This window comes from Zalophus californianus, chromosome 9 (genome assembly GCF_009762305.2).
Source record: "Zalophus californianus isolate mZalCal1 chromosome 9, mZalCal1.pri.v2, whole genome shotgun sequence".
NCBI lineage: Eukaryota > Metazoa > Chordata > Mammalia > Carnivora > Otariidae > Zalophus > Zalophus californianus.
Window position 1 is genome coordinate 123,878,958 of NC_045603.1, and position 21,601 is coordinate 123,900,558.

At 38.7% G+C, this 21,601-nt stretch overlaps 1 protein-coding gene across 2 annotated transcripts in view; it reads right to left on the reverse strand.

The window, feature by feature from the left end:
* Positions 1 to 21,601, reverse strand: part of MRC1 (mannose receptor C-type 1) — a 116,869-nt gene that overhangs the window by 81,052 nt on the left and 14,216 nt on the right. The window contains exons 3-6 of one of the 2 annotated variants that reach the window (XM_027594943.2): positions 19,498 to 19,671; positions 15,227 to 15,391; positions 3,739 to 3,852; positions 638 to 784 (exon numbers count right to left, since the gene is read on the reverse strand). In XM_027594943.2, coding sequence (XP_027450744.2) covers positions 638 to 784; positions 3,739 to 3,852; positions 15,227 to 15,391; positions 19,498 to 19,671 — 600 coding nt within the window. Of the gene's footprint in view, positions 1 to 637; positions 785 to 3,738; positions 3,853 to 15,205; positions 15,392 to 19,497; positions 19,672 to 21,601 lie in introns of both variants that reach the window. The other variant, XM_027594942.2, reaches the window with a different exon arrangement.

Consider the following 21,601-nt stretch of genomic DNA (forward strand, 5'->3'; position numbering starts at 1 on the left):
AACAGCTGATAGAGAAAAAAGTGTAGGTTGTTTGCTTTTTGTCAATTTGAAAAAAAAAGGGTGCATTCTTGCGTTAGTAACTTCTTTCTTTTATAAAATTATAAGAGAGACCATAACTGAATGCCCAGAGTCTAGCCTATATGTAAAATTCAGTTCGTACTTTTTGGATGTTTTTTCCCATTTCTGTGAAGGCTTCCATTGAGGATGCTAAACTTACGGCACTAGAGCCCAGATGTATCCTTAAACAGCAAGAATATAATAAAAACATCCTTTGCAGATATTTATTTCCTAGCTTGGGTTCCAGTTTCATCACATGTGCAAGTTTTATATATCCTCTGAATACCCTCGTCCTCATCGAGAATGTGTGCATAATAATGCCTTGCTCATAGGGCTGCTATGAGGTTAGAATTCTTATTTATATTCTTCCAAAGGCTTTGTACATGCCTGAACACTACCGCACACTCAGGAAATGTTAGTGACCATTACTAGTAGCCAACAAAAAGAAATTCCGTAGGAATATCCTTAAGTTTACTCCATAAATTATCAACAAAACCTGTCATTTCACACAGTTATGCTAGGCTGCAATTTTCTTTCAATTACTGTATCTTCTACACTTCAGATCAAATAGATCACTTACCGGAGGGAATCACAAAAGAATTCAAAGTTGTGTTGCCCTTCTTACAAATATAGCCTAGTCTCTGAACACATTCCAGATTTTCCCATTTAGCATTTTTCCCAGGATTTAGTGACACACAGCTTTTTCCAGGTTCTGTTGATGGACTTCCTTTGGGGAAAAGGAAAAATCAAAGTGGGATTATTATAGGTATTACAAGTAGACAGCCCCTACAACCTCACGGCTTCATCCTTGGGATTTAATGAATCCCATTCTGTCTCTGGCTTCATATTCACCAATAAATCTTTACTGACTGCAGAGCAAAAGACGCGTTGGGTATCTATTTCTTTTCTTGTCTTTGGATCATTCCAATGTCTAAAATGTTGATTATACAAGTTTACGTCTTTGAAATAACTTTTTTCACAATACCAGCAATAAAGCTAGACCTTATAATCTTGAACAATCTTCACATTGGGTTTTGTTATGTATAACAAAATGCACAACACATCATGTTCCAAACCAGCCATATTAAACATTGTAAATACCTACCAAAAAGCTAAGTAAGGCTAACTGTGTGGAGCAAACTAGAGAATTTCTGAACATGGGAAAACTTTCTCCAGCTAGAGAGAGGAGACGGAGGAAGAGCAAAGAGGAGAAAGACAAGGAAGGGGAGCTTCAGAAGCAACGTGACATGGGAAATGCTGATAAAGTCCACCCCAAAGTCAGACTCTTCCTCAAGATTTTCAACCCAGCCTACTGAAGATTTTTAACTACTAACCCTTCATCCCATATCTTACTGAAAACTGATAAAAGAACCAGATAAATTAAAGTCAACTTTGGGAATGCAATGGATACATGGAAAACTAGCTCCATCTCTCACCTGAAGACGGGGTGATGAGCCACATTTTGTTAACAACTCTGTTTTGTGACCTCTGACATGGATACAACCTGGCCCTGGACCTCACTTTGCCTTCCTGCTAGATGGGGATCCTATCACCTGCTCCATAAAGCTTTTGTCAACATTTTTTGAAAGTTGTGGAAGAGTACACAATGAAAAACATTGTTAGTGATAAGGACTTTGATATATCAATTAGTTGTCTTTAAATAGCTACCAAAGTTATTTGAATTCACACTTCTATAGCATTTGTGTAAAATATCCTCACTTCAAATGTGAATGTATTTTAATAGATGCATTACTTGGTAAGTACTCAATTGAATGCTTAATCAAATGTTTCATGCAATAACAGCTTCTAATATTCTACAAGATTTCTGATTTTCATTTGAAGAAACTCTCATATTATTTCAGAAGGTGACTTAACCTTGCACCTCTTACTTCTCAGCAATTTGGTTTAATAAGGGAAGACATTTCTTTTCCTTTCTCATCAATAGTCCAATTTCATTCCTCACATTCACTGAAGTTAACCCCCCAATTTTCTCACTGAACTCTTGGAATGCAAGTGATTAAATATTATAATAATTACTCCAAAATTGCATAATAAATATGCAATAATTCAGCAAAGAATAAACTTTAGTTCCTTTAAAAAATGATCATTATTATCTAATGATCTGATAGAGCCCAACTGGCATTCTCCAATTTAATTTGACTGAGTGAGTAGGCAGACAAATCAAATCCTCACCCACGAGAAGGACATCTTATAGTCCCTTGTAGTAATGTTTAGTTTCCATATTGCAGAGGAAACCGGAGCTGATTCTAGTGACAGCCCTGTAACTATGCATTGAAGGAATGCATTGGAAGTGGAATTTCATAGTAAAAGCACATCAATTTAAGCTAAAATATATCCTCTAAACTTTCCCTCTTGTGTTTTAGCATCTATTCTGAATATTCTTGCTCTTTTCTTCCTTCCTTTCTTTCTTTATTCTTTCTCTCTCTTTCTTTCTTATTTTCAAAGCTTTCATTTCTTTAAATACCATAAATTAGTAACATAGAAGAGAGTTTCATTTCCTAAGCCAAATGCAAAAACCATTCAGTGGCTTTTAAGAAGGAAGTTTGACCATATGAAGAAACACTACATCATTTGCTCATAGCAGAACTAGTGAATGAAAATGTGACCCATCCTTTTCCACACCCATGCAGACATTAGTAATCATTAATTATTGTACTCTTTGCTAATAAACCAACATTAGTATGGGGTGGAGTTGGAAGTGGGGGTGGGGAGTTCTGAATCACACTCCATCGAGCGCCTCAAGCAGCTACTAATCGTTGGCATTTGTGAGTAAGGTAAAAGTTTTTTGTCATCATTGGTCTTTTTGTTTTCTCTGAATAACTGCTGTTAATAAATGTGTAAAACACATTTATTATTTAGCCTCCTTTATGTTCTGTTACCTGTATGCTATGACAATGTAGACATAATTAGTTCAGAGCATTTTCTGTCCTCCAAAAAATTAGAAAGATGTTGAAGGCTTAATCATCCCCCAACTGTATTTTTTTAATTAAACCACAAATTGCCAACAAAAGTGCTAATGAATTATTATGCTAGCATGGAATAGTATCATTTGTATCTGAAATATTATTTTAATCCAACTATATTAGATTAACAACAGGAGAAAATGATGCTAAGGTCATTATAACAATGATAGAAATATCGCAAATATCTCAGGGCACAAGATAATGAGAAACTGTCCAGCCCCAAATAATTCATATTCACTTAAATTCATATTTTGTATGTGTGTGTAAATATAAATAAATACATATAAAATCTTTGAATATACTATATAGCATTATATAGTATATATATCTCATAAGTATACATATTACGTATAAGCACTTTCAAGGGGAACATTGTAAAATTCAAAAAGTTGATTTTGAATATAATAGCTAGCAAATCAAAGGTACTCAGAGAATATGTACTTTAACAGAATCCTGTATTGATTTGTGTGATAATCCTGCCAGACAAATCCCCAAGCTAGGAAGCAGGTATAACCTTGCGGTTTTAGTATATGCAAATCCAGTTGGCAGATTTCAAAGCAACGTGAGAAATGGACTATATTTGGTAAAGTCTCCCAGTTCTTTTCTTTGAGCTCCCCATGCGAGATGATGAAGATCTCTATGGTATCCAGACAAATTAAAACTAGATGTATTTAGCCACAGACAAGCTGGACCCTACCTGGTAACCAGTTCAAATATCTGAATGGACTGCCACCACTCCATTGCCATCCACTGTTGAAACTCAGGCTGTTAAGACCAATCCAGAGTCCTGAGGTCAAGGAACTGGTTAATCCTATGGAACAAAAGCAAAAACAAACAAACAAACAAAAAACGAAACTGACATTTGGAAAAGACAATAGAATCGAATTCAGAATTAAGTGGTTGGATCAAAATGTATTAGAAGGAAGTGATAAAAAAAACCATCCCTAACACTTCTCCTTGGATTCTCTGGAGGTAAGTACAACTACTACCTCCATTGGCAGGTAAAGAAACAGCGGTGAGAGGGACGCCTGGGTGGCTCACTCAGTTAAGCGGCTCCCTTCGGCTCAGGTCATGATCCCAGGGTCCTGGGATCTAGTCCCGCATCAGGCTCCTTGCTCAGCAGGGAGCCTGCTTCTCCCTCTGCCTGCAGCTCCCCCTGCTTGTACTCTCGCTCACTCTCTCTCACCCACTCTCTCTCTCTAACAAATAAATAAATAAAATTTAAAAGAAAAGAAACAACGGTGAGAATCTAAGTAAGATTCTTAGTAAGATCTAGTAAGATTCTTGCTAAGCTTCTAGCCCAGATACAACCAGGCTTCAACCCCATCATCTTGGAATATTCCTATTGGATGATATGAGTGTGTTTTAATTTGGATAAGACTCTATCATCAAATAATATTTTTACTTCCTTTTAGAGTACAAATAAGATTTTTTAAGATTTTGTTTATTTGAGAGTGCGCAAGTGAGCAAGGGGATGGGCAGAGAGAGAGGGACAAGCAGACTCCATGCTAAATGCAGAGCCTGATGCCTGGCTCCATCACACGACCCTGAGACCATGACCTGAGCAGAAATCAAGAGTCAGATGCTTAACCAACTGAGCCACCCAGGCACCCCTAGAGTACAAATAAGATTTATTACAAAAAAAATTCAAAGTTTTCTATCACAAAAATGTTTAATAAACATTTCAATCTATCATTCTCATAAATTCTTACCTAACCTTACATTCCAGAACTTAGTCTAAGAATTGTATTTCATGACATTTTTTAAAAATCAATTTTTCTTTTCATTAATATTTTGCTTAAAGTCAAAGCAAAATTCTTTGGCTAACACGAACAACACTTTGTTTAGGCACTTCATAAATCATAATTACAATGTTTCAAACTCTGTGCGGTTGTGGGGTGGGGGTTGGTGGGCTCATGTAGAATAAAAAAACGTGAGAGACTATGGACTCTGAGAAAACAAACTGAGGGTTCTAGAGGGGAGGGGGTGGGGGGATGGGTTAGCCTGGTGATGGGTATTAAAGAGGGTGCGTACTGAATGGAGCACTGGGTGTTATACGCAAACAATGAACCATGGAACACTACATCAAAAACTAATGATATAATGTATGGTGATTAACATAATAAAATAAAAATAAATAAAATAATAAATGAATAAATAAACAAGCCACAGGGACCTGAACCTTCTGATGTCAAATACTCTCATTTGTTACTACCTATACTTTTAAAAAACAACAGATTCTCTGTTCTTTCTACATGGGTTTTAGTTGATTAAAAAGAGGACCACAGCGGGGGGGAAGGGAAAACTGAATGGGAAGAAATCAGAGAGGGATACAAACCATGAGAGACTCTGCACTCCAGGAACCAAACTGCGGGTTACAGAAGGGAGGGGGTGGGGAGATGGGGTAACTGGGTGATGGGTATTAAGGAGGGCACGTGTGGTGATGAGCACTGGGTGCTATCACAACTAATGAATCGTTGAACAATACATCAAGAACTAATGATGTACTATATGCTGGCTAACTGAACATAATTAAAAAAAGAGTTCATAAAAAACAAAACTATCCTTTGTCTTTAATAAAATACTGAACTTAAGTTGGTATTCTTGTCAATGCGAGAATTACCACTTACTCTATTAGGAGCACTGTATGTTTCATTTAATCCTCACAAACTATGAAAAGCGTCTCGTGACATCAAAGCCCAGACTCCATAGTTCTCATGTAACCAACTGAGCTATCTCAAAGTCACTAACATTTTCCCCAATTTTTCATTAGCTCACGGATGCACATATTCATGTCACCGATTCAAATGAATGGAGGTCCCAGTGACTCAGTGCCAAATAATCAGATCTCACATTTATTGCACCCACTCGCATTAAAGTGCAGATGATGGTCTTAGAGATCATGTGGCCTGAATGTTGCACTCAGTTTATTCAGCATCTGGCAAAGAGGCACTTGCAAAGGGTGGTCCAAATATCCACTTGAGGATATTGATTAGGTTGATATTGATTTAAGTAGGTTGATACTTAATAAACTGAACGGAATTCAATACTGGAATTACTGAAAAGTAAACTCTATTGTGTGATTTCTTTAAATAAAGCAATAAAATAATAATGGGATGAAATTAAATACCGGAATGTAAAAATCAGTGAAAATTAATTCTGATTCACTCATTTTTATGAAATGTTCTAGAAAAAATGTTTGAGTTAGCACAGTTCTTACAGACAGGTACTTTCTATACCTTGGGAAGTATCTAGTCCAATCTCTTCATTTTACAGAGAAAGAAACTAAAGACAGAGATTAAGAAACATGGAGAGAAGCAGAGGATCAGCAGATGAGGATTGAAACCCAGGGTTCAACGTGGTTTCTCCAGTGGATTCAACCCCTGTTTAAATTAATTTTGCCTGTGAGTTATTACTATAGTACCCTTTCTAGATAACTTTAAATGTTAGAGCAACTTTATATAAACAACAATGAATGAGACAGCTGTTTCTTTTTTTTTCCTTTGCCAGTAGATATTTATTATGTTATGTTAATCACCCTACATTACATCATTAGTTTTTGATGTAGTGTTCCATGATTCACTGTTTGTGCATAACACCCAGTGCTCCACGCAGAACGTGCCCTCTTTAGTACCCATCACCAGGCTAGCCCGTCCCCCACCCCCCTCCCCTCTAGAACCCTCAGTTTGTTTCTCAGAGTCCATAGTCTCTCATGGTTCGTCTCCCCACCCCGATTTCCCCCCCTTTATTTTTCCCTTCCTACTATCTTCTTCTTTTTTTAACATATAATGTATTATTTGTTTCAGAGGTACAGGTCTGTGATCCAACAGTCTTGCACAATTCACAGCACTCACCATAGCACATACCCTCCCCAATGAGACAGCTATTTCTGATACATGGCATTCCTCTCCAAACAATAGCCAGAACTCACTCCTAACACCTGTGAAGACTCAGCTTTTCATTCTCCAAAGTTGGAATCTTACCAAAAAACAGAAATGTTTATTGTAAACTCTACCAAGGAGATGAGGTTATCAAAAGGATAAGTCTTTGTATTTCTTTAGTCTTAAATTTCTGGGATGAGCATCACCAAGTATGACTGCATTCATTTGAAAAAATAATAATGTGATAAAAAATCATTCGTATGAAATAAATTTTATAATTGTTTATCTTATCAATGGTTACCTTTTAGTTTATTAATTATTTTTTACATATAGTTATTAAAACTATTCATATGAGTACTATATTATTACTTCAGTCACGTTAGGATAAATTAAAGAAATCAACTAAAAAGTTCTGTCCTATCTCATTTATGTAATAGGTAATTTATAGTGTGTCCAGAGGAAACACTTGTCTACTAGTCCGTGCCTTAGAAATGTCATTCTGGGATCAGTGTCACACTGACACTACATTTTATGTTAGTAATTACTCCGCTAAATACTACTGAACACTGAATGATTCTTTTTTCATAGATTATTTGAAGTTGTAGTCACCTGAATAATAATCTCTACACTTACAGAGGGGTATACTAGAGAAAATGATGCTGAAAGTAGCATTTCACAAATGCTAAATATAGCTATTCCCCCAACTGAAATACTCTTGTACTTTTAAAAAAATTATTGGTTAAGAAAATAAGCATTTATAAGTTTTCAGAACTATAAGCAATTCACTGACTATAGGAAGAATTAAAGTCGATTTTGTCTGACATTGCTTAAATTACTGTGTTTGGCAATAGCAAAGCAAAGATGATAGTTTCTTAAAGGGCTTATCTATCCTCTGACATCCCGAGTCTGCCCTAGGTACTTCTAGGCTTGTTTTGAAGAAATGAATTAATAAATACTTCTTAAACCAGGGCCTAGCACATAATCTGTGCCCAATAAATATAAGCTGTTAGTAGTAGTAGTACTCTACGTTGAATCAGAGTTGGCAAAAAGTAGGATTAGAAACAAAATACAAATTTTATGTTAAATATACCATCACTTAAAGCAAATGAGCATCATCCACAAATTTCTTTCTCTTATGTGCTTTTGTAGTGTCAGAGAGAGACCAAGATTTCTTTTTAGCATTACTACACAAAATATCAATTCCACACGCTGAACTTTTTAATTCTTGATTTTTCTGCATGTATTATCTGAAACAATTATGCACCTACTTTCGAACCTACTTATAATAGAAGATGAACTCAGGTCCAACGTTAGCCTTCGCTTTCACCTCTTCTGCATTGCGGTCCAATTCATTTTCCAGCCAACACCAAAAACAATCAGGGTAGCAAGCCAACTTTCACTTCTTACATCTTATTTCAGTTCTGTAAATCCTAATCCTGCACATATGCGGTTATAACTCTGATTCAGGAATTGAGGATTAAATCGCTTCCCAACATTTTGGGGTAGAAACAGTAGTGAGGATGATGCAATCATCGTGAATGTCGTAAGAAGTTGCTGCTGGGCAGATGCTAAGCCCTGCAGACTAGGGAGAATCAGATTGCAGGTTTAAGACTAAGTTCACCAGAACAAGGAGCGGCTGACACCTAAATTAAGGGTTCTCTTTAGTGCTTTGGGGACCACCAGTGAGTGGTTGGGACCCGGGCAGAATGAAATGGAAAGACAGTGCTCAGTTCCAATCCAACTATTTTCTGAACAGGAGGCAGGAGGCAAGTTTCTAGCTTCTCCCTGTTATTTCATCTATAAAGTGGAGACAATAGTATTCATTTAGGAAGCTGGCGTGAGCTTTAGAAACAAAGCCCAGTGTCTGGTACACAGCAGCTGATCAATAAATGACAGTTAAATGGATCCGGGTCATAAAAACAGTTTACACTTTTTTTTTTAAATTAATTAATTTTTTTTGATGTAGTGTTCCATGATTCATTGTTTGCATATAACACCCAGTGCCCCATGCAATACATGCCCTCTTTAATACCCATCACCGTGCTAACCCATCCCCACCCCCCTCCCTTCCGGAACCCTCAGTTTGTTTCTCAGAGTCCATAGTCTCTCATGGTTCATCTCCCCCTCTGATCCCCCCTTCATTTTTCCCTTCCTACTATCTTCTTTTATTTTTTTAACATATAATGTATTATTTGTTTCAGAGGTACAGGTCTGTAATTCATCAGTCTCACACAATTCATACACACACCCTCCCCAATGTCTATCACCCAGCCACCCCATCCCTCCCACCCCCCACCACTCCAGCAACCCTCAGTTTGTTTCCTGAGATTAAGAATACCTCATATCAGAGAGATCATATAATAAATGTCTTTCTCTGATTGACTTATTTCGCTAAAAAAATATTTACACTGCTCACAATCCTCACATAGAAAAAATCTTATTTTAAAAGGATAACTATTTATGGGTATGTATTTTTTATTTTAGTGGCATATTTCCCCCAAGGGAGTATAGATCACAATCCTTCACTCACACTATTTTCTAGATTCTTCCCCACTACATCCCAATAAATCCTGAAAGTCATGAATATCTTCTCTCCAAAAACCAAAGTTCTGTTTCACTTTATGAATTCCCCCTTTAGGCTTTTTTTTTTTCCCCCTAAAGCATGCTATTTTTGACTTAAAGACAAGCAGGAAATACTACAAATCTCATTAGTGAACTCATTCTTGCCCAGATTTCAGTTAAAATTTGCTGACTAAAATTCCAGAGGCTTGGATAAGACTCAAAGAAGTATCTGAGGGGAACTGGACCACGGAATCTCTTAGTGCTTGTCTATGCTCCTGATGGATGCAGTAACAGCACCGACTGATTAGAAGCATTTTCTGCAGCCTCAGCTGGGGCCGCTGTTCCACCCGCATCACCCCTTTCCTCCAGGCAGCTGCTGAAGGCAGGTAAAAAGTCACCTGTGTTCTGTCTTGTGGCTTCCAGAAAGCCAGAAAACAAGTAAAACTTGGAAGAGTCAAGAGAATACAACCCATAAACAGATTCCCTTAAAAAAAAAAAAAAAAAGCCAACGGAAACCATTTCAACTTTTTGTTTAAGTTATTTTAATTCCATACATCGCCCTCTGCTTATCGCCACAAATGCCCTCCTTAACCCCCAACACCTATTTCCCCCACCCTCACCCTCCTCCCCTCTGGTGGCCAGCAACCCTGCTCTCTGTAGTTTAAAGTAGTCTGTTTCTTGGCTTGTCTCTCTCTTTTTCTTTCTTTGCCCTTTGCTTGTTTGTTTTGTTTCTCAGATTCCACATATGAGTGAAATCCTATGGTATTTGTCTTCCTCTGCCTGACTTAGAAACCACTTCAACTTTGACAGAGTTTTCTCTCACCCATGTCACCATGCACAGAAAAGCCCCGGGTTGTCCTAAGTCGTCTTTTCTCTTCCTTGTTCATCTACATGAATTTAGTTTTGTCTCTTTCCGTGCTTTCTGTCCTTGTTTTTAGACATGGTTATAAATATTAATCACTCTGATACTATGCCCCAATACTAGGAAGGCCCCCCGCCCAGACCAACACAAAACAGAATAATTGAGCAGACTTGAGGCATAATTCCTTCTCTGAGTTTATGAATACACAGTGAGGTCAGATTGCTTTTCTCCTGTCAGTGTCGGTAACAATAATGGAAAGAAAATGATCAACTGCTGCCTCTACTGAAAGGAGACTATTAATAAATGTTAAACTTGGCACCCAACTATTGCAAGAAATATTTCATTACAGTGGAGTAGTTCGTGCTTTGGCACTCAGGAAGCGAGGAAGAGTAGAAAAATGCATTTCACAAGGTTGTGCTGAATAAATGTGTGTTACTTCTTTTCTCCAAAAAGACATTGCAATAAACATCTGCAAATTCAATTAAAAATAATAATAACTTACAGGAGAAACATGGTCCGGTTAATAAAGAGTATCACCCAAAAAGAGAAAAAGAGGCCAAGGTGGGGACATGCTCTATCCGTCGTATTGGTTCACACACTCTCCCATTTAACAGACGAAGTCACTGAGGCTCAGAAGCTTCCCAGCATCAAAGAGCTGAGACCCAGGCAGTATGGCTCTAGAGTTGATTCCCTTTACTCCTGCACTCTGCTGCCTGGGGTCTAGTCAGTTGGAATGTGTAGGCAGTGCTGACTCCACAGGTGCTAACATGGTGCTCCCTCAACCACTTGCCCCAGAAGCACCTGGAAGGTGGACAATATGCAGCTTCCTGGGCCCCACGTCACCTCTACTGATCCAGCATCTCTTGAGTTTGTGCCCACACATCTTCATTTTAACAAAGCTCCCCAGTGATTAATAAGCACCTTCACATTGAATAACCACGGCACTAACTGTCTTCTTGCCATAAACTGACGACCTGTCCACACATGAGGCTGAATTTCTAAACAATTCTTTTCATTGGGCTCCACCATCATTTGTCAGTCAGCAAACATTCATTGAGACTCTCTTCCTTGGAAGGTTCCATGTGAATCTCTTTGGGGGTTGGGGAGCATAAACACTCGTAAGACATTCCCGATTTTCAGCCATTTGCCCCTATAATCCATTCTCCACACAGCCTTCAGTTTGCTTTGTTCATGGCACTTACTAAAATTTGTATTTATCTGTTTGTTTTCTTGTTTATGTCTGTTTTCCCCACTGGACTTTAAGCTCCTTGTAGACAGGACAGGACTGGCTTTGGTCACCACTGTGTCCCTCTGACCTAGCATAATACCTCACACACAGATACCAGCCACTGTGTTGAATGGATGAATGAATGAATGGACAAAAATAAAAAAATGAATGCATTTATAGTCTTGTAGGGGAAGTGGGACATAAATGTATGTAGCTATTATGAAAGCAGTAAACAAATAAGAGAAATGCAGATAGAAATGGATAAGATTGCACTTCAGCTGTATGAAATTTTGGGAATTCCAGGTACAAGGAATGGCATGGGAGAAAGTATTAGATAAAGATGAGAAACCCAAAACTCTTCTGTCAAGACTGCAAAATGCATGAAGGGGAATAGCATTCAGGGGACAGACAACAGCCTCTGAATGCCAGGCAAAGGTGTTTTCTTAATTATTTGATAGGAAATAAGCAACTAAGGATTTTTGAACATGGTAAGTCATAGGATCGGAGCTCTATTAATCTGGTAGCAGTGTCAGGGTGAACTGGAGGAAGGGAATTCTGGAACAGGAGCCTGAGGATGCTTTTTCTCCCTGCTCATTTCTGCTCCTAATCTCTCTGTTTCCCAAGTGTGGATCTCAGAAGCTACAACAAATACTTTCACCTCAAGCAAACATTCGTTCTTTCCATCTTCACAAGCCTACGAGAACAGATGCTTCAAAAGCAAACACACCGTGAAAAGAATGCCAATTAGTCCTGAAATCCTGTACTGCCTGGGAGTTTGAGAGACAGGAAGCCAAAAGGACATGGTTTCTGAACTCCTCTTGACTTGCCCCTGCTCGCGGTAAGAGCTTCTACTTCCTTTTCTCCTTTTTGACTTCCGTGATGCTGATGCAAAAACTGTGGCTTCACATCTATGAAAAACCTACAGCGAATATCATTCTCAATGGGGAAAGGCTGAGAGCTTTTCCCCTAAGGTCAGGAACGCGGCAGGGATGTCCACTATCACCACTGCTATTCAACATAGTATTAGAAGTCCTAGCCACAGCAATCAGACAACAAAAAGAAATCAAAGGCATCCAAATCGGCAAAGAGGAAGTCAAACTCTCACTCTTTGCAGATGATATGATACTGTATGTGGAAAACCCAAAAGACTCCACCCCAAAACTGCTAGAACTCATACAGGAATTCAGTAAAGTAGCAGGATATAAAATCAATGCACAGAAATCAGTGGCATTCCTATACACCAACAACAAGACAGAAGAGAGACAAATCAAGGAGTCGATCCCATTTACAATTGCACCCAAAACCATTAGATACCTAGGAATAAATCTAACCAAAGAGGCAAAGGATCTGTACTCAGAAAACTATAAAAAACTATAAAATACTCATGAAAGAAATTGAACAAGACACAAAGAAATGGAAAAACGTTCCATGCTCATGGATTGGGAGAATCAACATTGTGAAGATGTCAATGCTACCTAGAGCAATCTACACATTCAATGCAATCCCCATCAAAATACCATCCACTTTTTTCAAAGAAATGGAACAAATAATCCTAAAATTTGTATGGAACCAGAAGAGACCCAGAATAGCCAGAGGAATACTGAAAAAGAAAAGCAAAGCTGGCGGCATCACAATTCCGGACTTCCAGCTCTATTACAAAGCTGTCATCATCAAGACAGTATGGTACTGGCACAAAAACAGACACATAGATCAATGGAACAGAATCGAGAGCCCAGAAATGGACCCTCAACTCTATGGTCAACTTATCTTTGACAAAGCAGGAAAGAATGTCCAATGGCAAAAAGACAGTCTCTTCAACAAATGGTGTTGGGAAAATTGGACAGCCACATGCAGAAGAATGAAACTGGACCATTTCCTTACACCACACACAAAAATAGACTCCAAATGGTTGAAAGACCTAAACGTGAGACAGGAGTCCATCAAAATCCTAAAGGAGAACACAGGTAGCAACCTTTTCGACCTTAGCCGCAGCAACTTCTTCCTAGAAACATCGCCAAAAGCACGGGAAGCCAGGGCAAAAATGAACTATTGGGATTTCATCAAGATAAAAAGCTTTTGCACAGCAAAAGAAACAGTCCACAAAACCAAAAGACAACCGACAGAATGGGAGAAAATATTTGCAAATGACATATCAGATAAAGGGCTAGTATCCAAAATCTATAAAGAACTTATCAAACTCAACACCCAAAGAACAAATAATCCAATCAAGAAATGGGCAGAAGACATGAACAGACATTTCTCCAAAGAAGACATCCAAATGGCCAACAGGCACATGAAAAAGTGCTCAACATCGCTCGGCATCAGGGAAATCCAAATCAAAACCTCAATGAGATACCACCTCATACCCGTTAGAATGGCTAAAATTAACAAGTCAGGGAACGACAGATGTTGGCGGGGATGTGGAGAAAGGGGAACCCTCCTACACTGTTGGTGGGAATGCAAGCTGGTGCAACCACTCTGGAAAACAGTATGGAGGTTCCTCAAACAGTTGAAATTAGAGCTACCGTTCGATCCAGCAATTGCACTACTGGGTATTTACCACAAAGACACAAATGTAGGGACCCAAAGGGGTACGTGTACCCCAATGTTTATAGCGGCAATGTCCACCATAGCCAAACTGTGGAAAGAGCCAAGATGCCCATCGACAGATGAATGGATAAAGAAGATGTGGTATATATACACAATGGAATATTATGCAGCCATCAAAAGGAATGAGATCTTGCCATTTGCAACGACGTGGATGGAACTGGAGGGTGTTATGCTGAGTGAAATAAGTCAATCAGAGAAAGACATGTATCACATGACCTCACTGATATGAGGAATTCTTAATCTCAGGAAACAAACTGAGTGTTACTGGAGTGGTTGGGGGTGGGAGGGATGGGGTGGCTGGGTGATAGACATTGGGGAGGGTATGTGCTACGGTGAGCGCTGTGAATTGTGCAAGGCTGTTGAATCACAGTTCTGTACTTCTGAAACAAATAACGCAACATATTTTAAGAAAAAAGAAAAAGAAGAAGATAACAGGAGAGGAAGAAAAGGGGAGTATGTCAGAGGGGGAGACGAACCATGAGAGATGATGGACTCTGAAAAACAAACTGAGGGTTCTAGAGGGGAGGGGGGTAGGGGGATGGGTTAGCCTGGTGATGGGTATTGAGGAGGGCACGTTCTGCATGGAGCACTGGGTGTTATGAACAAACAATGAATCATGGAACACTGCACCAAAAACTAATGATGTAATATATGGTGATTAACATAACAATAAAAAAAATTATTACAAAAAAAAAAAAAAAAAACTGTGGCTTCAGGTTAGACCTGTAATACCTGACCGGCATGGTCCCCTTGCCGTGTCCAAGAACATCACCTACTGATTGTGACATTTTCTACTCTGAGCCCAGATTAAGTCTCAGGATCCTTCTAGAGACTGTCACAACTGAGGGAAGAAAGCTGGCTCCTGAGACAAAACCTATTTGCATTTGCAGGGGCACATTCCCACCCCCCTCCTCTTGTAACATCTGTTCAGGACTGACTCTATCCCGATGTCTATAATCACATGTGCCGTCTGCTTCTAAGCTAAGCTAGACAGAAATAAAATCATCACAATCTTACTTACTTTTTCTTTTCCCGTCATTACCTGTCAGGTACGTTTGCTCGTGAATCTCCGTGATACTCAAGAGTTCAGCACTCTGTTGCTGGCAGCTTCTCCTTGCCTGGTGCCAAGTTAAAGCAGATTTGGAGTTTATCTGGTAGGAAATGCCAGTCAGCGGGTCTTTATTCCATAAGCTTTCACTGCCCTCAACTATAAAAGAAGTCAAATGCGATTGGCTGCATTAGGCATAGAAGAGACTTTCAGGGAAAACTATTTCTTAAACGATTCTAGTAGCATTTTTGCCTGAAGCGTATTTGTTTTCCTTTCTTTTCTTTTACTTATTTTTGAAGTGCCTATGAGATTTTTCTTTGCTCTTCTGATGAAGAGGGGGAGTTTTCAAAAGATCCACGGGCATCTCATTCTTTTCACATGCCTAAGAAAGGAAAGAGAGGCATTGTCTCCCTATTTTTGTGTCAGGATGTTTGGGATCAATTGAGTTGGGAAGTGAGGCAAATGCAAATACTAAGAATAGGGATGTCAGCCCAAATTCCTTAATCTAGAAAAAAATATAAGGTAAAGAGAATGTATAAATCTTCTCTCAATAAGCGGATATTTTGCTTGCACATTCTAGTTGGGTCTTTTTAGACCAAAGGCATGGGCGTTAGAAGGCAAAGTCATGGACTCTACCACCAACCAGGCTAACCCGGACTTACATCCAGGCACTGTCACTCACTACTGCTTTGTCCTTAGTTCTTAAGCCTCATTTTCCCACCTCTAGGATGTATTAAATCTGTGTGGCCCCAGACAGTAGAAGAAGCTGATTGTTAGTTTTTCTTCCTTCAGAGTAAAAAACAAGTCTTTGAGCTTATTTTTGCCTTTGCTATTTTATGATTCCCAATACACTCTATAAACTTAGTTATACCTTATGAAAGGCCAATAGTATCAATGGATAAATATTATTTATAGCGTGTTCCCTATAAGATGTTTGGGAAATGAGTCAACAAATCAAGTATTTCTGTGTGCTTCGTGTTATAAAAATGTCCCTTTTCTCTTTTTAATAATATAAAATCCTACCTACAAATCCTAGGGAGCAATAATTTCTTCACTTATTTGTAAAGAAAAGAAGGAATTATGCAACCTCTCAAATTTTCTGATAAGTGTTCAACTTGCCAAGAAGTTGGCCAGTTTCCCATAAGCATATAACCTATGCCATGAATCTTTGTATGTGACCTTTTTCATCACACACCACATACTATGATATGAAACTTGTGGTTCCATGGCACATCAAAGAGGAAGAAAAATAAATCAAAATTCCATTCAGGCAACAACATAGACACTTCTAAGATGTTTTCATTATAAAATTGCTACATATTTACATAAAAATAAATTTGAATTGGTAATGTTCAATTTAAATGATCATGATCTGAGATCTTACTAGTTCCATATCCAAAAGGATTCTTCTCCACATAAGTGAGATCACTCAAATGAGACTGATTTGAGGGCTATTTGAAGATGGAGATGTTTTAAATACATACTTTTAGAAATTTGGAGGTCTAATATGGTAGAAAATGTGAGACACACACACACACACACACACACACAAAAGGGGGGGATTATTTTTTTTGCCCAGGAATGGAGGAGAGGGATATACATGACCAAAGAAGGAAATGCTATTTGACTCTTCTCTTCATTTAAAGAAAGTATATTTTGCACTTTAGATCAAGGAATTAAAATTGATTTCTCAATGAATGTATCGGTTTGCTGACTCTACACCTCCCTGGATTGTTCAAATTCCTGCAGTAAACCAGCATAACTGATGTGGAAAGCTAAAGTTGCAAGCTATGGAGAATTGAGAGAAACGGTCTTTTCCTTTTCCTGTTCTCATGATACTTCAAAATAAATGTCTAAACAGAAGGAAAACATTACAATAAACAATGCAAAGGACAATGAAGAGTGAAATTATTAAAATGTCACTAGGTCAATAACTGGTACCTCATCTTCCTGTATTAAGCCTGCTAGTTGAAGGCTAATATAAAATAAAGTGTTCTTTTGAAAGGAACACAAAGCAAGGAAAATGAAGTAGATTGGGAAATCACAAAGCCCTTTAAGAAAGGCATGAAATGTATAAAGTGTGCTTTAAATTTTTAATGTATGTTGAAATCAAACAACTTTTTATTCCCCATAGTTATTTTACTTTTACATTTAACTATGTATATATATAGCTAAACTATATATATTTAAATTTATATACATATATATACTATATATAATATATATAGTATATAGGCTTTGAAGACATAAATTAGAAGTAATAAGACTAAAAGTTTATTTAAAAGAATACTCAGGATACCCCTCCAACACACATTGATCCCAAGGTTGTGAGCTTTTTTTTTATGGGTTTTTTGTGTGTGTGATTAGTGACTAGCCATTTGTCTTCCATTTAATGATTGATTAAATCATACATATGTCCAACAACTCCTTCACCAATACCCCTTAAGTGCAAGATGCTACAGTTAGACCCACGAAATCCAAACCCCCAAGAAACTCCATGATAACAGATTTAGAAAATACAATTCCTACTAAGTAAAGGTGAAAGACGCTCCTTAATCATTGGAAAACAAGTATTGCTTCAGCTTAAGGGAAAAAAATAGTTTGATTCTGACAAAAAGACATCTAATATAGTGGTCAGACCTCTATAAACCTTTCACAGGAATCAAACCTTTAAGAGTTGTTATAAGAGAGGCAAATACAATTACTTCACCCAAGAACGGGAGAGCAGTGTCGCCATGAATGGGAAGCCTGTTTTTGTAGATATTCACCCAGAACATAGGAACTGCACACAGAACAGAACTACAATAATATATGGAGCTGAATAATCAAATTTATTTTAAGTGGGATTATAAATTAAAAGAGAGAAATAAGTATGATTCTTAGACTTTGGGATTTAATTCAAGACACAAATATTTTTGTGAATTATTTCACAATAATGCTTGGAATAATGTGATTGTGTGTGGATGTGTGGTCCCCAAAATTCAGCTGTAAGCAATGCTATTGCAATTCAGGTGGCCTTGCAACCATCCCAGACTGCATCTGCACCCGGATTCTTCCCCTGCCCCCACCCCTCTGCAGGCCAGCAGGAGAAAGGGTTCTGAGTAATAGCACAAAACGGGAGCTGCTGTGACCCATAAAGTCTGAAGGGCAAGAGCTCAGGGAGTAAGAAATTTAGGGGGTAGAAAGGGAAGGGCATAGCTGGCCCTATGTGGGGTATGTGGGGTAACAGTGAAATGAAAGGGCCCCTCCCTTGCCTCCTTCAGTCCCAGCCTGCTTCCCAAGGCTGATGCCCTCCTCCACCCGGCCCTTTACCGCACCCAAACCTGCTACACCGTTTCTCTACAGATTCTTTTTTTTTTAAGATTTTATTTATTTGGGAGAGAGAGAGGGGATGAGCAAGTGAGAGCATGAGCAGGGGAAGAGGCAGAGAGAGAAGCAGGCTCACCGCTGAGCAGGGCCCAGCATGGGGCTCGATCTCAGGACCCTGGGATCATGACCTGAGCCGAAGGCAGGTGCTCAGTCATTAGACTGAGCCACCCAGGTGTCCCTCTTTACAGATTCTTGAGCGTGGAGAGAACACAGGAGAATTCTTCTGTTCTGGCTGCTTCCCATCAGTATCATGAAAAGCCACTTATTTTGTTATTACTGTAATAATATGTTTTCATTTTAAAAATCCCTTCAAGCATAAAATAATCCACTTCCATTTGATTCAGAGCTATGTTAAATTAAATGATACCGTTCTTAAATTTACTTTCATTGCTATTCATTACTATCACTTTCAGAGAAAGGAGCCCTTTTCATTACATTGGCAAAAAGTCAGGAGCCCCTCCCATCTCTTTTGTTGTATCAAACCACATGTCTATGGCATTGTTTAAGTTTTGTTTTTGATCTATGGATCTATGGCTTAATAAAGGTAAATCCCCGGGGGCGGTATTCAGTATATATTGTATCATATGCAGTATAATTTGCCCTACAGTCTTAGCAGTAAAAGTTGAAGGAAAGAAACAGTTGGTGGAAATAAAGGGGTCATGTGATGCAGCCCAGGGCTGAGTGTTAGATCTGTGTCTGGTCTTTAGCCAATATGGATCACCTTCTCCATTGTAAAGTGGGGACAATGACGTCTGCACAGGGTTGTGGTGGAGTGTGACAAGTTAATAAATGGGAAATAACTTTGAGGGGGAAAATGGTTTCAATAAATGTATGGTCTTATTGCCACGGTGTTGTACTAAATGTAGCAAACCCTTCTTGGTGATCATGCTACTTACATTTCAAGGGACAATATCCAAATAGCTTGTCTGCGTCATAGTCTGCAGTGGTCCCACACCAGAGCCATCCATCTGATCGCCCAGCACTTGTACAATCTGCATACCACTTGTTTTCAAACTTGAACGGAAAGGCGCACGTTGCTCCATTGGCATTGCCCAGCAGCGTGTACATGTCTAGAAGAGACATATTGATCGCACTTAGGATGTCAGTCAATCTTCTGATCGGTGGCTTTCCAATAAGAAGGATGCCGACCACATTTGAGGTCCCCACACAGGGAATTCTCTTCTCTTTCCCCTCTCTCTCTACCCATTGTCTTTTGCTGAGTACACACAGCAGTCTCTGTTAGGAACAACTCTAATGCCACCTCATTTCTGCACTTTCAGGACAGATTTTCCTCTTTCCTCGTGTGAGAGAAAAGTAGTCAACTCTACTAACACCTGCCTTGACTTCTGCATTTCCCCCGAAACAGAGAAGAGGCGATTCTTTCTCTTGCTTGGAATTACAGAATGATTGAATCTCTAGAATGAAAAATAGCCTTACAGCCGTATGACTCAAACACGTAGCCAAAAGTTAAACCCCTCCTACCACTTCCTGTCAAGCCAGGCTCTACCGGAGTCCCTCAACAATGCCAATGAGAAAGGGTCAGAATTTGGACAGAACCCTCTAATCCACATCATGGAAAGGAAGCACTCAAAGCCATTGGATACCATTGACAATCAATATTTGTCTTTCTTAAAACTGAATTCAGAAGAGCAAAATGAGAAGCTCTGGGTTTACCTAGAAGAGAAAATTGAAACAAATAAAAAATCATCGTTGATTGTGGTTTGGCTTAAGCCAAAGAATTAGAGAAGCTCATATCTCCACTGACAACCACACCACTCCCTTAGCCACATTCTCCAAAATGTTTAGTGTCTCTGTCTCTGTAGAGACACCCCCTGGGGAAACAATAACCTTCTATGGGGAAGTATTTTGCTTCTTACCACCAGCTGATATGCAGAATTTGTCCTAGATAACAATATTCTTTTCTTAATTAAATCTTGTAGATTCTGTGACTTTAAAAAGTCCCTAAAAGACATCTCAAAATCCAATTTAGACAACATAAAATTTCTAAAACATATAGCACAATACCTAAAATATATTAAAATCATAATGCACATTAAGTTCCTTACCCTTTCCTTTCCCTTTCTTCACTGTACTTACCAGTCCTCCTGACAAGGTAGGCTTATTTTCATATACTGCAAAATTACTTTTTCACTGATTAGCTAGTTGTTAGAAACTTCAAAATGCAATTCTAGCTTTTGCCCCACCACATTACAGAACCAGTTTTCCAAACTATATATTGTATAAGGAACATGTTGGATTTAGATATAATTATGCCACTCTTAATCACTGGGGTTTCTGTTCCTTCATATGGAGAAAATCTATTAAGACCACCTCAGGTTATACTGTTCATTAAATTAGCCAAGAAATTTTCAGTGCTGGATTTATAGTTCTCAGTCAGAAATGGCCTTTTTAGGAGTAACCCGATTTATTTAACAAAGCCCTGATGAGGCCAAAAGAACCAAGTTCCATTCCAGCGACTTTACTGACAAGTCATGTTAACTGCAGTCAATTGTTCTTCCTCTGTGGTCCAAACTCTCAGACAACACTCAGATGCTTCTAAGTCTACAATTCTGATTCTAGTAGTATTCTAAAATAATCCCTGGCCCTGGCCAGTTGTCTTCCTCAAGTTTTCTTTAGAGAGACAGACTCTACAAAGACCCTCTCTACATTGTCTTCTGATTGAATGTGTATTCCAATGAGTAGATTCCAAGATCACTCTGAAGGGCTAGATCTTCGAGCAGGAAACTCTGTAAGTACTGAGAGAGACTTGGGGAGCAGGCAAAATGTGGTCAATGGACCAACTTCATCCAACTACCCAAGTGCTCATAGAAATAACTCAATTGATTCTTAGAACTTTCCCCCCTTCCCCCATGTCCTAATTTAGCTTCTAGGTGGGAGGGGAACTTTGGTATCTTCACTTTTAACAAGTTTTCCTGGTGATCCTTAAACATATTACAGTTTGAGAACCACTATCCTAAACCCTATGCATATTCTTCTCAA